Source organism: Sinocyclocheilus anshuiensis, unplaced genomic scaffold (genome assembly GCF_001515605.1).
Source record: "Sinocyclocheilus anshuiensis isolate Anshui unplaced genomic scaffold, SAMN03320099.WGS_v1.1 scaffold481, whole genome shotgun sequence".
NCBI classification, from domain to species: Eukaryota; Metazoa; Chordata; class Actinopteri; order Cypriniformes; family Cyprinidae; genus Sinocyclocheilus; species Sinocyclocheilus anshuiensis.
In genome coordinates, this window is record NW_015539907.1 from 533 (window position 1) to 17,406 (window position 16,874).

Below are 16,874 nucleotides of genomic sequence, written 5' to 3' on the forward strand. Positions count from 1 at the left end.
TGAGCTGTATTGTCCGTACAGTATCTGTGACTTTACAAACGACCCAAAGAAATGGCCAGTGTCGTTTCCTGATGTCATTTTTTGTAACCCGATTGAGTCTCCAGCGTCTCCAGCTTGTAATATCAGTATCCCATGGTCATCGTGAGATGACTGGTATGAAGTGGTTTAATCGAGGTAATCGAGGATTTTTCCCATTAGTTATCAGAACAGAAAATACAGGCGACAAAACTGTTTATTAAGCAAATAACGGTTCAGTATTGCACTTAAGAGCTATGTAAGCATTAATATTTTACATTGGCCACTTAAAATCTTTTATGATTTAGCTCTCTCATGATTATAACTACAAAACTAACCCTATGAAAAAGTGTAAGATAATAACCAGTCACCTTGACTGATGAAGTTAATACGCATGCGCGCGTCACACACCATCCGCCTACTCTTGCATAATTGACACCCTCTCATTAGCATGTTGCGCAGGGAAAAAAAAAGTGTAACTACATTCAGAAATAAATGAGTGATCAAAGGAAAATAGTTAGGATGAGTTTAGCATTTCCTTAAACATTTTCCATTTGCCCACCAATTTATTTTATTTATTGCCTACTTTCATCACGTTTAAATATTCATTTATGTATTTAAACAAGAATACGTGTATTTATGCACACATTTATTTATTTGTGCATTTATTTATTTATTGTTTTTGCAGGGTTCGTTCTCCATACCCTTTATATACGCATGCGTATAATGAACAGCTGGTTTTCGGGAAGCTTTGAAAGGATGATTAGAAACACACAAATACTCCTCCGTATACATCAATCATGTAGTCACGTACACGCACTCAAAAAGCTTTATGATTTTATGTATAAAAATGCTCGAATATAATGTGTGTTTTAATTACATTAAATGCGCTTTATTGCATTTGAGCCGTCTTATTTTGTCTTGTATCTCTACACAGATAGGTTTATAGTTGTAAATCACTCCAAAACCTATATTTTTTTGATGTTGTATTTTCAATGCTGTCATCAGCAAAAGTTCAAATAAAATGACTCTCAGTTCCTAAAATTGGATGGAAATATATATATATATATATTATAAATCTGTTATGCAACTGTCATAATTTGATTTTTTCTTTTTCTCGGGAACATTTTAGCAAGTTTTCAATCTTTACAGTTTTCTCCTTAAAGATGCTTTCATCTTTTGGAGAGATGCTGCAGTTGAACAGGGTAAAACAAACCATAAAATGTGATTTTTTTTTTCCGCAGTTGGGAACACAGATTTTTGAATTTGTTAATTAAAACATCTTTCATAGCTGATGAATATATAAAGTTTGGTATATGGGAGTTCTGTGTCAAAATGCTTAAACATGTAGGTTTTTCAATGCAGGTTAAAAGCATGTACACCACACTGTGCTCCTCAACCTCCGAGATGGGCCACCGGTGAGGAACGCATGCGCGCGTATCTGCTCCAACCAATGTTTTTTCTTTTCTGTTTTTTCTTCTTCAATAATCTCATTATACATGACATACATGTACTATAAAATACAACCACAGAAAAGTGTAGAACTGCACTATTTTGAATTTTCAGTGTCGTATCAGATTAAAAATACTGATACCACACTGAAAAACCGGGATTCATAAACTCCAGATTTTCTTACTTAACTCTTGTGTGGTGTTCATATTTTTGTTACTCAGCCAGTGTTCGTGGGTCTGGTGGACCTGCTACAGTTTTGGGTTTGTATATCAACACAATCAAACATGATATGTTAAAATACTCAACAGATGTTTACTTCATCCGAATTACAAGCAATTTAAACAACATTCAAAAATTATATGTTAAAATACTCAACAGATGTCTATCCCTATTGCAAGCAATATAAACAGCATATGGTCAAAATTTGCCCTTTACCTTTGTTAGATCACATTTATGAATTAAAGTGCTACAACCTGGAATGGCAGGGGCAGAAGCACAAAACTCACACTCTTAGACTCTTTCTCTCTCTCACACACACACACACACACGCGCATTGAAAATTTGTTCTGATCAATGTTCTTTACAGAAAATGAGCCAAGGCCAATGAGTCGGAGTTGGATATAATAATTAATAGTATAATTTTTCTTTTGATAAAAAGTGAAAATGGGTCCCAAAGATCCGAACACCATACAAGGGTTAAATTACTGTATTAACTTAGAATAAAATGCAAAGTAGAAGCATTTTCTGTAGTGTTCTCTAACTTTTGAAAGTGAACATTTGTAGAAGCTGTAACTAGTCACCATCTTTTTCATAATTCATTAAGTTAATGACATTCTTTATAATTTATTTAATGTATGAATTTACTTATTTCTGTTAATGTGACTAGTCCTGTGGCATGACAAATTAATTTCTAAATGTACAAATGTTCCGCATTGTCTTTCATTAATATGAGGCCATGAATCCATATGTGTAACAATGATACAATAATCGTATGTTGTTTGTTTATATTGAAAGACACTGCTGTCACTGCTTTACATGACATGTTAGCTACTCCAAAAATAAATGTAACTGAATTCTGCAAATAATCACACAAGTGGATCAAAAAATTCATTTTAATGTGAAATCTGTAGTTTCCATTACCAGCTATGTATACAACAGCATAGTCAAAATAGGCAAACAGATATAAAAGATATAAGAAATTACCATTGTATGAAAGGCAAGTCTGAGGAAATAAAATATTTGCTCAGATTTAAATTTCAGTGAAAACAAAACTCTGTAAATGAGCATACTGTAGTCTGTTAAACATATTAGTGAAGTAAACAAGCATCTAGCATCGACTTCAATACAAATCAAATGTCTACTTATGTAAAATTACAATATGCCTTTAAAAACTCTTTTTAAAAAAATGTTAGAAAAAATGTAAAAAAGCTTGAACGCTATAGCCAGGGTAATACAGTATGTGGGATTTATACGTGTCTGTTGTTGCTGCTCAGCAGTTTGGGATAAGCGGTCCCAATAGAGCGGCCGTGTCTATGCACCACCATCTCCAGCTGGTACTCATCCAGATTGACCACGGCTGTGGTGGTCTTCTCAGTGGACGTGAGGAACAGGATGGTAAAGATGGCCATTTCAAACTCAGGACTCACACCAACAAAGGCGCTGGCCACTGGTTTGACCAAACCATGCCAGCTGAACTGCACATTCAAGACATGGTCATCTTCATTAGGCTGCATGGAAGAAAAACAAATACAGATTCAGCAAAGACTGCACATAGAACAATAAATTCTTTTAACATTCTTCAGATTTACTGATGAAAAAAGTACCGCATCATTGTCCCTGGCTTTGTAGCCCTTGTAATCAAGAAGCTCCTGCTTCTCTTGCAGGTAAAACTGGACCCAGTTGTGAAGACCCATGATTTCTCTGCCAAACTTGGTTTCCCCAACAAACGCATGCTCAAATCCACTGGAGTCCTCCCTTTTTGGCGATATATATTTTTTATAATTACAGCAGATATGGAATAAAATATACACATTTTTGATGTTGTACTTGTGTAAGTCTCTTACCCTCCATTTCTGTCTCTATGATAAAGGCGGAACCACATGTAGTACAACTGACTCTTAAACTGTCTCAGATCAGAGTGTGATTTTCCCTTTCCAATCAGGTACCGGTGGGCACGCTGAGGAAGTAAAACATGAATTTTTTATGAGATAAAAGATTTAAAGGAATAGTTCACCCAAAATTACAATTTTCTGAAAATTGACTCGCCCTCAGGCCATCCGAGACGTATATAATGATTTGATTATTACTAGTGCTGTCAAACGATTAATCGCGATTAATCGCATCCAAAATAAAAGTTTTAGTTTGCATAATATACAGTATGTGTGTGTACTGTGTATATTTATTATGTATGCATGCATATATTTAAGAAAAATATGTTATATTTGTATATTAAATATATTTAAATATAATACAAATTATATAAATATAAATATATGTAAATATTTTCAAAATATATACTGTATGAGTGTGTATTTATTTATATATAAATAATAAATATACACAGTACACACACACATATATATTATGTAAACTAACACTTTTATTTTGGATGCGATTAATCGTCTGAAAGCACTAATTATTACTGACACACAGGATTTCGATCACAAGAGTCTTGATGGACTGGAGTCAAATGGATTACTTGTGGATTATTGTGATGTTTTTATTATTCACTGATGGCACCCATTCACTGCAGAGGATCCATTGGTGAACCAGTGATGCAATGATGAAAAATTTCTCCAAATCTGTTCCGACGAAGAAACAAACTCATCTAGCCTGAGGGTGTCAATATTCAGCAAATTTTCATTTCTGGGTGAACTATTCCTTTTATGCTCTAAACGAATGACCCCCAGAATCATCATTATACACCCTTCCACATTCTTTTCCCCTTGTCATAATATACAGCTTCCAAGAACAGGGTGTGGCAGCCAGGAACAACCACAATATTTTGGTTAGCAACAGGAAAAAAGGTGAATGTGTCTTTTCGAGAATCTTCTGCCTAAAATCTTTACACACAGTCTTTACAACTTTTTATTTTTGTCATTGCCTCTAGAAACACAAGGAAGAGATGCATTTCTATGTGGTAAAGGATAGAGCTTGAGTTATTAGAGGGTGAATTCATACCTTCATGACTGCTGTCTCCAAGACAGCATCAAGAAAGGAGTTATTTTCGGTCACCTCCTCAGCAGTCACCCTCTCTGCCACACCAGTAGACCTCTCATAGTTGTCTAAAAGCTTCATGAAGCCCATTGAGAGGTGAGCAAATTCACCATTTAAAATCACAGAAGACCATTTTTGTTTTTGACCATTTTTGACCATTTTGCCTGCCTAAATATAATTACATTTTATAAAGAATCTTGGTGTGTCCCTGTTAAAGGCATGTTTCAGCACAGCTCCTTGGATAAATAAGCTTTTGTGCAAACTGACGGAATAGTTAAAGAGGTTAGGGGTTTTTACAAAAGAAACATACGTGCATACGTGGTCATGGAGTTCAGTTTGGCCTCATCGACACTGGTAAACAGTGGGGATGAGGCGTGGTCTACCGCACTGGTGCTTCCCTGTGGTATGTAACCAGCTTTGCCCTAAAAGAAATGTAAGACAATTTAATGTTACACTTGATCTGTCACTATACTTAATGTTGTTTGACATTAGAAAATACTGACACCTGTAGTGAGATATTGTAATGAGTCCCAGGCATCAGGCGATTCACATCCAGCTTCCAGAGCTCATTGAAAATATTTGAAAGCTCCTGGTTGACAGTTTGACTGAGAGTGTAGAGAAACAAATGTATTGTATATAATCGTGTATAAAAGGCTTTTGTATAAATTGTATTAAAAACTTCTCAGGTTTTTCAACTTTTTCACTTTACCTAGATGCATCACTGAAAGTAAACAGTGCCGACAGCGCAAGGATCCATCCAAAATCATACCTGCAACATACAAACATAACTAACACTTTACGATATCTTGAAATCATTTCTCAATCTTTCATTAAGCATTTACAATGTGAGTATATGCAGTAGGCTACATTTCATCCAATTTTAACTATGAACATAAATTATGCAATGAGGTAATTTAAGTTAATAAAAGTTCATCTCCTGGAACTTACAGTAAAGAGAAATGAAAAATCAATGCAAGAACATTTAAAAAAGCACTGAGAATTTTCCGATAAACAACTGATCAACACTAAACACATGAACTGAAGTGCTACTGAAAACATGATACTAAAGATCACCACGTTAAACTCAATGACCTTTTGCAAAACAATTCGACTTTCAAAACGGATTAAACAGAAAAAAAAAATTCAAAACGTACAAGTGTATTTGCAAAACATATAAAAGTTTTCCACATACCCCTTGCGCATGGTTTTGGTTTGCTGCAGTTTTCTTCTTTTGTTGAAAGTCTTACAAGAGCTCTCCCGCCCAGTTAAGTGGCCTCTGGAGATGCTCTCATGCCTAAATACACCCAAATACGTTCACTGTGTCGATCCACAAATAGAATAAGTGGGTAGAATAAAAATTTACATCAAAAGTGAACATAAGTGGGTGGACCTTAGCAGAAAAAGTTGTCTATGTGAAGAATGATAAACCTAAATAATAATTTACCCATATTAACTTCTCCCTGTTTATTTTTAATTCACGGACTAATACAAATGTCATTATTAAAGTGTAAACTATGAACTTTGCTGAAGCATCACACGGAACACTTCTTTTTTCCGCGCTGGTCAAGGTGGACCAATCACAGTGATGCGTTTACTGAATGAGGATTTGATATAATAATTTTCATAGAGACAACAGAGGAAGAATCCCATTTGTTTATCAGATAGTACTAATTTGCATGAAAACGATAATAGATTTGGGTGCACAAACATATTCAATGAGCCAAAGGACTTGCTGATATTTGACTGCGGTTCAATAGGGGATTTGGCTCTCTGAGCTCTTATGCGCCCTCTATTGGAAGCCATCAGAAAACAGCCACACAACGGCATGAAGGACAAGGACTCAATCATTTCATCAGTTTACTTCTAAAAACTGAAAGCAAAAACTGGACATAATGTATAACTTAAGTCAAACCCTAATAATGAAAGCATGGAAGCAACTTATATTAATTTATAGTTGCCAGTAAAAAGGATAACCAAATGGACTTCATTATAAAATGCTGACAAGCACCTATCTAGAGAATGTCCAAGAGGTGGCGCTATTGATTAATTTATGTACTGTCCCATACCATGACACAAAATAATTTCCCACAAAAAGCGCTTATTAAATTTTTAATTTACGTATTTTTCCATTTATTTTGTATTACAGTGGTGGCAAAGCCACAGCTGTACTGTGGAAGACGTCGCTATGATAACGACAGCATTTCTTTGGGCAGCAATATGTTACTCTTTGTAAAATGGTTATTTTGGAAATTTATGCAAGGACGTGCATTCACAAACTTCATTCTTTTACGGATTTCTGCTCTGAGAAGTGACAAGTCAAACAACATTCGTTGTAACTAATTGACATGAGTACAAGAAACAATTAAACCTGCATGCTTTCAGTATTTTATTCACCTTTAAAAATGAGTAAAAAGTCAACAAAGTACAAACATGTAACTCTGATATGGTTACGAGTGGCACTATATATTCAATATATTTTTTCAGCTGCTTACAATTTTGTGGACATGCCAGTATTGCATTAAAGATTCACGCTACATGATAGCATTTCCATAAATGAGAACATTATTGCTATCCTTTAAGTACTGCAGCAGCAGAAGAAAATTAACTTTCTTTAAAGTAACAATATTTTGCTAATATTTTATCCAAATGAGGCTTAAATAACATGCAATCCTTTACAAACCAGATGTAAAATATATTGTACAGAGTTCTGCATGCAAATGCACAAAGCATATGCAGTATCAATGCATGTATTGGCTTGATAAACCAACATGTACAGGTCAAAATACAAAAAAAACCCTCAAACATCTAGACTTTACGACTGCACCTGGATCGATCATTCAAAAATATTGATGATTATTGCTAATTTAATTATTGGCAGTGTACAACTTTAATTTATCAACAATTTAATCAAATATATCTTTGATTTTACCTGAAAGTGTCCTTGTGCTCTTCTGCCACCATAATAGCCGGCACAAACTGAAAATCTGTCACAGATTTAGGCAGGCAGATAAAAAAAGAATGCATACTGTATCTCTCCAATGACCAGCAAATTACAGTAGGACTGCTATTTATTTTAGTTATAAATCATATCACATCGATCCACAAGAAACAAAAACGACCACTAACAATCTTTAAAAAAACACACACACACACACACACACACACACACAAAGGGCAGACATTCTTCCATCTACCTTTATGAGACATAAATTATTAAACACTGTTGTTAAAAGGCAATTGAAATACGTTAAAATGGTGTTTCTATGAGTTGACACTTGGTTCTGATTGATATATTTGGCATTCCGATGGAGGTGCGTGTGTGGAGGTGTTGGCAGAGGGACTGGCACAGTCACTTCCGATTAAAGCAGCAGCACTAGGGGCGAGAGTGTCCCCGCAGTGCCCTCACACGTTGGAGTCATCATGCTTCACACTGGCATTGGGGAACGACGTGGAGATCTCCTTGAAGAACTCGTCCTCCTTCAGCATACTCTGAGCACAAAACGCGGGATGCACAATTTAGGCACAAGCACACTATATAAAGCAACACAAGTGAGATGTGCAGCTGCTTGTTACCGTTAAGTTGTTGATGCCCTCGGAGAAAACGCCAATCTGCCTCACAGTCCCTTCAGAGTCCTCCATCTAGGGATTGCAAAGAAGAACATGAAGTCATACAGGTGTTAATGATTACTCGATGATCGCTTCAGTGTTTTTAATTATTTGAATAAGGTTATTGACTATTGAATAATCAACTGAACATTTAGAATAATTAAGATATTTAAATGTTTTTAAAAGAAGTTTCTTATGCTCGTCAAGGCTGCATTTATATTATTAAAAATACAACAAATACAGTAATATTGCAAAATATTATTACAATTTAAAAATGCATTTGAAAATGTAATTTATTCCTGTGATGGCAAAGCTGATTTTTCAGTTGCCATTACTCTGGTCTTTAGTGTCACATGATCCTTCAGAAATCAAAATTATTCTTTGCCATCATAGGAATAATTAAAATTACATTTTAAAATGTATTACAATAAAAAAAATAATTCTTTTAAATTATAATAATATTTCACAATATTACTGTTTTTACTGTATTTTTGATCAAATAAATGCTTTTGTGAGCATAAAGACACTGCTTACAAAAACATTTTAAATAATTTTTTTAAATTGGATATTAATCAAAATAAGTTAATATTTAGTAAATATGAATAATTTTGGTAATTATTCATCATTTAAAAATTAAACCGATACAAAACATAAATGCATTAAATTCAGTTGACTGAAACTTAAGGTGAAAATACAAATTATTTATATAAATAAATATACAAACAATAAATGTATTATATATTTATTTAGGCACCAGAAAACTTCTATCACTACCTGGTCGAATCGGTCTAGGTCATCATCATAGATCTGGAGCTCCATGCCTCTGTAGCCTTTCTGGAAGCTGCGTCCTTTGGGCATCTCCACATCCATGGGACAGACATACTCTTCATTGTCCTCTTGTTTCTTCTTCCTACCAAACCCTCCAAACGCCAACTTGTGCGGCTAAATTTGAGACAGACAGTGTTTGAACTCCAAAATGATTAAATCACATGCCAGCTCTGCAGTAGATGGTCTGGAGGTGTTCTGCATCATACTTTGACTTTAGCCGTGGCGGTGAGTAAGGTGTAGTCTGGGTTCTCTAGACACTCCTGCTTGAGTTGCTGGGCCTCAGAACCCACCAGCAGGTTGAAGTGAGTGGCCAGATGCCTCCGCAGAAGAGTCTTGTTTGCGGGAATATTTAGCAGCAGAGCCATTGTCTCCACATTAAAATGAGGTTCCAGCACCTAAAATCACGAACAAAATTATGCCCATTTGATAAGAAAAAAAATTGCACTTTTGCAGATGCTTTTACTTCATCTTTATTTCCACTGGAACAGCTTGGGGTCAACTGCTGTAATAAAGGTCCCGATATACTTTACATTTACATTTATGCATTTCACAGATGCTTTTATCCAAAGTGACTTACACTGCATTCAAGGTACACATTTAATAAGTTCTTGCTTTCCCAGGGAATCGAACCTATGACCTTGCTAGCATCCCGCTCTACTGTTTGAGTGACAGGAAGGCTTCAAGTGAATCAAAGAATGAGCATCACGAACCAAATCTGTCCAAAACAGCTTGCCAAAGCAAACTTTCCGGAAAAGTTCACTCTGGCTGGTAAACACCAAACTACCATTGGTCTGTGGCAATTACTTAATAGGTAGGTGTGCTCTGAGGCTCCGCAAGTAAAAACAAACACGCAGAGAACTGATTTATAGTAGAAATTTAAGTACTGTTTTTTTTTCTGTATTTTTTAAAACAATTTTTATTATTTTTAACACTTACTTTTTTGTATACTTATTTATTTATGCATTCATTTATTTTATATTTTATTAATTTATTTCCATGTTTATTATAAATAAATGTAACATGACTTGAAATGCCGAAATATGGAGCTGGTGCAAACATATGCACATCGCTATGATCTGATGATTTTTTAATTGCTGTTTTCTCACCGCTGTCATTTTTATTGTGTGTTTACTTTGTTATTTAGAGGAAAGCATGCAGCACATACTTTTTGGTTTCCAGTGCAAATCTTTAACCATTCCAACAAATAACCTAAACTAGTGCAAAGTTGTTTCTCACCATCAGTCCTCCATGTACTCCACTGCCCCTCAGGTTGGGTGCGTATTCAGCTAGATCGACGGACCGCAGCCACTCCATCACACGGTGGTTGGTCCATTGAGAGATCTCAGCAGGACTTATGTTGTTCTGAAATAATTGGTGAACATAAGGATTGCTAGTCTAAGTACAAAAATAACAGGACAGCACAGAGTTTGGTCTCTCTTCCTACCTCATCTGAAGGTCTTCGCCGCAGACAGTTGGGGTCATAGTTGTTGAGCCGGAGCACCTGGATGGCTCTCTTAATACTGAGGTGATGAAGAACACTGCCCACTTTCAGAGATAATAGGTCATCCTGTTCAGCATGGACAGAAGAGAGTGGACTTCAACAACTTGTTTCTAATTACAGTATCATTCAAGGATTTGAGGTCATTATGTTTTGCTTTGTTTTTTGGAAAAAATGTATACTTTTATTCATTAAGAATACAAAAGTCACATTGTTACAAAATATTTCTATTTTAAATAAATGCTGTTCATTTGAACTTTTTAATTATAAAAGAATCCTGAAAAAAATACATCACAGTTTCCACAAAAATATTAGTTATCAACATTGATAAAAATAAGCAATGTTTCTTGAACATCAAATAAGCAGTTTAGTTTATGAAGCAATTCTTAAGGATCATGAGACTGGAGTGATGACTGAAATTCAGATTTGCCATCACAAAAATAAATAAATTTAAAAATCTATTAAAGTAGGAAACTATGGAAGCCCATTTCCACCATTGAATAAAAAAATTAAAAAGGTAATTGCGACTTCTTATCTCACAATTCTGACTTTTTTTCCTCACAATTGTGAGTTTACATCTCACAATTGCCTGATACAATCTCGCAACTCTGACTTTATCTCTCGCAACTCTGACTTTATATCTCGCAACTCTGACTTTATATCTCACAATTTTAAGAAAAAAGTCAGAAATGCAAGTTTATATGACGCAATTCAAAGATGTAAACTCGCAAAAAAAAAAAAGAAGTCAGAATTGTGAGATTTAAAAAAAAAAAATAAATAAATAAAATAAAATAAATCGCAATTGCCTTTTTTCTTTTTTATTATTCAGTGGTGGAAACGGGCTTCCAGACGAAACATTTAAAATTGTAATAATATTTCACAATATTAATGTTTTAATTTTTTTTTAATCAAACAAATGCAGCCTTCTTTCAAAAACATTAAAAAAATGTACCGACCCCAAAGTAGAAAGCTAATAAATATTGAATTCTAGCTTAACCTTTTAATAAGTGATTAAAACTTTAATTTATATGTCAAAACGTGATATTGTCTGGGAAAAAGACTAACCACAGTCATATAGTGAAGCATCCGTCCATCCACACGTCCCTCGTCAAACTGAGTCTTGTACTGTGGGAGGCCGATATCATCAAGCCACCCTAGAACAGAAGGAAAGGGGTAAGAAAAACCTTTTAATCAGATACATTCAGCCTTAACTTAAGAACTTAACTTAAGAATTTAACAACAAATCTGAAACCGTGGATGAATAAACATCCATTCCTTACTTGTCACCCAGTGGTGGTCTAGTTTGCCTTTGTTGTCATCTTCCTCTGAGCCCAACGCCTGCAGGGCCAGCTGGAGTTTCTTCCTGTGTAGAGGGTGCTTTATTCCCAGCTCCTGCATACAGAGAGCAGAACAGTCCTTAAACATGAATTTCAGAAGGAAAACTGATTATTTCCAGGCTTAAATGTGGTCTCAGACATTTGGACCCCACTATATGCTTTCATCCTGATTCTGAGAAATAAGAGCTCACTCTTTCCAGATCCTGCTGGGATGAATGCAGGAGTGTCTGGCCGGAGGCGACCCACTGCCTTGCCAAACTCACATACAACCCCAGTCCCTGCTCCTGCATCCAATCACACACCTGCTCCCGGGACCAGCGTGCAAACGGAGCGTCCAGCTCACTGGAAAACACAAACAAGCAGATCTTAGGAGGTACAAAGACAGTGACTGATGGAGATATTTGCCATTTGACCATTTACTACAAAAATGTCACTCTGACAACGTTATAAATGAGATTTTACTGAGGAACTGAAACTCTGAATCGATAAGTTACATGCAAGTCTGTCAACAGGGTGTTTCCCAACAGTAGATCTTTCCATTTTGAGAAGGAGCTCTATCCTGTGTCACTGTGATTACTGACCTGTTGGTGTTCTGCAGGTCACATGACCAGCCCAGCCTGGGCCCAGCTGTGGCTCTGACTCCACCCCGTTTAAACTCACTCTCTGATAGGTTATCATCCAGGTTGAATGTGGTTGATTGACTTCTTTTGAGCCTTTAAAGAAGAAAGAAAAAGTCATCAGTTAATTTTTATCATATTCAACTCAAATTGAGGTGGATCAAATAAGCCGATAAAATAATTAATACTGCATGCTTTAAATGACTGACAAATGCATCCACATTTAACTCAATAAATAAACAAATAATTATATATACAGTATCTCACAGAAGTGAGTACACCCCTCACATTTTTGTAAATATTATTATATCTTTTCATGTGACAACACTGAAGAAATTACACTTTGCTACAATGTAAAGTAGTGGAAGTGAAGCAGTCAGTTAACATTATTTAGTAAAATGATTTCCGCTTTGATTAAAAAGTATATAACAAACATGATTAATGTAACCATTTTAAAGAAAAAAGGTAAGTTGATAATTCTCACGTGTTTTAAGCCTTGTCAGTTTAAATATGAAAGTGTTCAAGCCATTCAAGCGTGAGACAGCACGGAATAGATTTCAGTGCGGTATTTACACGCTGTGATAGACCTTTTCTGAAAGAGATTTAAATGCGGTACTCAGGCATTGTGATAGATCATTTCTGTTCGCGGCTTCGCGCTGGCGGCGCCGCACACACACACAAAGCCACAGCTCGGCTCGGACAGCACGTGAGTAGGCTACCAAATTGAGCTTTCTGTCGCGCCTTCATCAGCAAATGCACACAAAGCACGTCGGAATGACAGTCTTGAGGAGTATCCACGTAAATGAGTATTGTTTCCGATCCGCACTTTACAGGTGCGGTTTCTTCAACCCCTAATACTGCTCGGTCCCATCGCCGTATCGGCTCAAATGCATAGGCAATTGCACTTATTATGGACTTAACAGTGCTTTCAATGTAATCTTCCTCCATTTCAAAACAAGCGTGTGTTCAAAATGTAAAGAAATGCTTATATTACTTCACTGGCTATCGGAGCGAACCAACCCCGTGACGTCACACGCGGTGGTACTGCAAGATGGCGGCGCCCTTGCTCCAAAAGCTATAACAAAACAACCTTTTTTCTTTAAAATGGTTACATTAATCATGTTTGTTATATATTTTTTAATCAAAGTGGAAATCACTTTACTAAATAATGTAAATTGACTGACTGCTTCATTTCCACTTTAAGGCAGTGCTGGAAAATAATGGTGGGCGCACAAAATATTGACACTTTGGGCTCAATTTGGACATTTTCACTTAGGGGTGTACTCACTTTTGTGGCCAGCGGTTTAGACATTAATGGCTGTGTGTTGAGTTATTTTGAGGGGACAGCAAATTTACACTGTTATACAAGCTGTACACTCACTACTTTACATTGTAGCAAAGTGTAATTTCTTCAGTGTTGTCACATGAAAAGATATAATAAAATATTTACAAAAATGTGAGAGGTGTACTCACTTCTGTGAGATACTGTATATATAATTATTTGTTTATTTATTGAGTTAAATGTGGATGCATTTGTCAGTCAGTATTTTTTAGTTTTTTTTTTAAATAATTGCAGTACTTCAACTTATTTTATTTCAGTTAATTACTGCAACATTTCTAGTTTTTTTTATTTTTTTTATCTAATATTTGTTTTACGCTTTTTTTTCAATTAATAATACCTTAATAGTTTTAGGTTTAGTGAACAATAACACTGCCAGGATTTAAAATATGCTAGATAAGGAAAGATCCCCAATGTCCAAAAGACTCACTTTCCAAAGAGTGCTTTGATTCCTTTTGACTTTTTCTTGCCCTCCGGAGAAATGGGGAGAGTGTGTGTGCTGTCACTGTCAGCTGACCTCTGCGGCATGCCTGCCAGATCCAGATGGTCAGTGCCGTCCCTCTCGGTCTCAGCTGTTCAAACAAACACATACACAAGAAAAGAAAAAGTCCTGTTGTCACCACAGCAAACTACGTTACCCAAAATACCATGGTCAGTCAAGTATCAAATAAACTAAAGATTATGGGAAGGAAGAAAAAAACAAGGCAGTCGTTTAGTTAAAGAGCAGAGCAGTAAAAATGTCATGAATAATAGGGGAAATAAAGCCTTCCTTGAACTACTGGAATCAGCATCATGAGGCAAGATTGCAGATGACTTCTCGTCTGGACTGAAGAACAACTGGATTGGGTTTATTTTAGGAGTGGAACCATGGAACGAAGTCACATGCTGACATGTAAGTCAACACAATGGAAGTAATAACATCTCTGTTATTGAATGGCACTAAATCCAGCCTGAACGTATGGTAGTTTGGATGTGAGGGGAACATACAGAGCTGTGAGAATGTGGTCAGAATATTTAAGTCCTGGGTAATGTGGTCACAAAATAACATGCGATGAGGACAGAACCTCTATATACTTCATGATTACCACATGAGCTCAATGTTTAAACATCTATTTAGTCTATTCTTTTGACAAGAGGACTTCAAAACACCCATAATAGTCATTACTTCATTTAATATCATCTCCTGCTATGAAGAAAAGAAATGAAAATAAACCAACTTTAGGCCTAAATTTCTTACTTTTGAAATACAGACCTTTTTTTTTTAAATCAAGCCTGAAGCTAATATAAACAAAGTGTTCCTTCCCACAATATGTTATAGATCACGATCATTTGGGTTTTCAAAATCAGTAAAATACTTGTTGCGTGTTTTGACTTTAAATTTGCTCAATATACTGATTTTGAGCAATAGCAGAGAGTCTGTTTGAAACAGTACAACACAGTCAGAGAACCAATTGATTATGTGTGGAAATGCATGAAGTTGCTGAATTTTTCATTGAAGGAAAGAAAGAAATGAAGACACATCCAGGTTCTTCTTTGTCCTTCTTCAGAGAGGCCATATGGCAGGTCTAGCCCGTAAATGGGTGTTTGTACTAAATTTGGGCACTCTTGACTCATCAACATTTTAATCTAAAAAATTAAATGTCCAAACTTTTTTTTTTACTAATTTTAGCTTATTTTTTATCACAGTGAAACTGTAATTGACCATGGGCATATTGATCTAGAAGTAAGATAGAAGTCGTACCCAAATTAGGGGCACTAGCAGTCCTCTTCCCTCCCTTGATCTTAAAGAATCCCAGTCGAAAGGAAGATCTCATTTTCCTGGTACCGAAGCTGTCATCCTCAGCAGTATGAGAAGAGCTTGGGGATTTGGGTGGTAGAGTTGTGATCTTGTTGAACTCATCAAATTCTTTGCTCTAAAAGTGCAGAGATAAAACATTGGAGAAACTTCACATAACCTTATGTATGTAATATAAAAAGCATAAATGTTGCACAAAACGTTGTTACTGTTCACAATCTATTAAAAATAATTTTCATTCAGTGAAACAAAGGTGAAATAAAATAGAATAAAATATAAATATTAGATGAAAAACTTCAACTTAAAAAAATTTAATGTAAATTGAAACTGCTGCTTTGGTTGAAGAACTAAAATTACTAAAACTGACAAATAAATTGAAGGTAAACAGAAATCTAATATAAATGACAGAAACACATACAACTTAAAGTAAAATTAAAATAAAAATTAAAAATGTATAAATTATAATATATATTTATCATCAGTGTTGGGGGTAACGCATTACAAGTAACGCGAGTTACGTAATCAGATTACTTTTTCTTTACTTTTTTTACTTTTCAAGTAACTAGTAAAGTAACGCATTACTTTTTAATTTACAAGAGAATATCCGAGCTACTTTTTCAAATAAGTAACGCAAGTTACTTTTTTTTTTCCAATTTATTGATTGACAGCTCTCCTGTCCCCATGTTGAGAGAAATCAGAAGATTTTACTGTAGTTCTAAAATAAATATGAATATGCATTAATTCATCTCACTCAAACAAAAAAAAAAACAGATTCAGTATTCCTCAAAATGAATAAAAATAATGCAACTCAGAATATGACGCAAACCTGCAATAATTAAATGTTAAACAACACAAATATCCTTTATGTATTTATTCCCATTCTATTAACCAATGTCTTTGCTTCTGACCTTCGATGATCCAGTTCAATCATACTAATAAGCAAAAATTACTCTAGACAAATATTTGTGTCTTTTTTTACTGCTGAAGTGTGTTGAATATATCTGGTCTCTGAATCATTTTTGGTTTGACTATGTCCTTTGGTTATTTTCACACTTAGGTATGCCCATTAAAATGTATTTTACAAGTTTTTGTTACTTTTTTGCTCTATGGTACATCATCTTTATTTTAATAGCATTAGAGCTGCTCCATTGCAGCGGCTTAGTACTGTAAT

The 16,874-nt window shown here is 35.2% G+C and overlaps 2 protein-coding genes across 5 annotated transcripts in view; both read right to left on the reverse strand.

Moving 5' to 3' along the window:
* Positions 1-2,457: 2,457 nt before the first annotated feature.
* LOC107686338 (poly(U)-specific endoribonuclease-C) lies at positions 2,458-5,958 on the reverse strand. The gene is made up of 8 exons (XM_016483305.1): positions 5,876-5,958; positions 5,393-5,452; positions 5,189-5,288; positions 4,994-5,105; positions 4,648-4,769; positions 3,531-3,643; positions 3,291-3,441; positions 2,458-3,194 (listed from the first exon to the last, which is right to left on the reverse strand). Exons 1-8 carry the CDS (start codon positions 5,884-5,886, stop codon positions 2,934-2,936), a joined length of 930 nt encoding a protein of 309 aa, XP_016338791.1. The 5' UTR covers positions 5,887-5,958; the 3' UTR covers positions 2,458-2,933.
* Positions 5,959-7,056: 1,098 nt separating this feature from the next.
* Positions 7,057-16,874, reverse strand: part of LOC107686233 (liprin-beta-1-like) — a 32,288-nt gene continuing 22,470 nt past the window's right edge. For all 4 annotated transcript variants that reach the window (XM_016483146.1, XM_016483145.1, XM_016483144.1 and 1 more), the window contains 12 exons: positions 15,650-15,821; positions 14,339-14,480; positions 12,534-12,665; positions 12,144-12,294; positions 11,896-12,007; positions 11,681-11,769; positions 10,562-10,684; positions 10,354-10,479; positions 9,324-9,512; positions 9,064-9,231; positions 8,257-8,322; positions 7,057-8,172 (listed from right to left, as the gene is read on the reverse strand). In XM_016483146.1, coding sequence (XP_016338632.1) covers positions 8,086-8,172; positions 8,257-8,322; positions 9,064-9,231; positions 9,324-9,512; positions 10,354-10,479; positions 10,562-10,684; positions 11,681-11,769; positions 11,896-12,007; positions 12,144-12,294; positions 12,534-12,665; positions 14,339-14,480; positions 15,650-15,821 — 1,557 coding nt within the window. In that variant the 3' untranslated portion in view covers positions 7,057-8,085. The remainder of the gene's footprint in view (positions 8,173-8,256; positions 8,323-9,063; positions 9,232-9,323; positions 9,513-10,353; positions 10,480-10,561; positions 10,685-11,680; positions 11,770-11,895; positions 12,008-12,143; positions 12,295-12,533; positions 12,666-14,338; positions 14,481-15,649; positions 15,822-16,874) is intronic.

Coding starts and splice junctions, on each gene's coding strand:
- LOC107686338 (XM_016483305.1), bottom strand. Junction 4,770..4,993: donor CTCCATGACCACGTATGCAC/GTATGTTTCTTT, acceptor ACCTCTCAATGG/GCTTCATGAAGCTTTTAGAC. Junction 3,195..3,290: donor AAGCCAGGGACAATGATGCG/GTACTTTTTTCA, acceptor TCTTCCATGCAG/CCTAATGAAGATGACCATGT.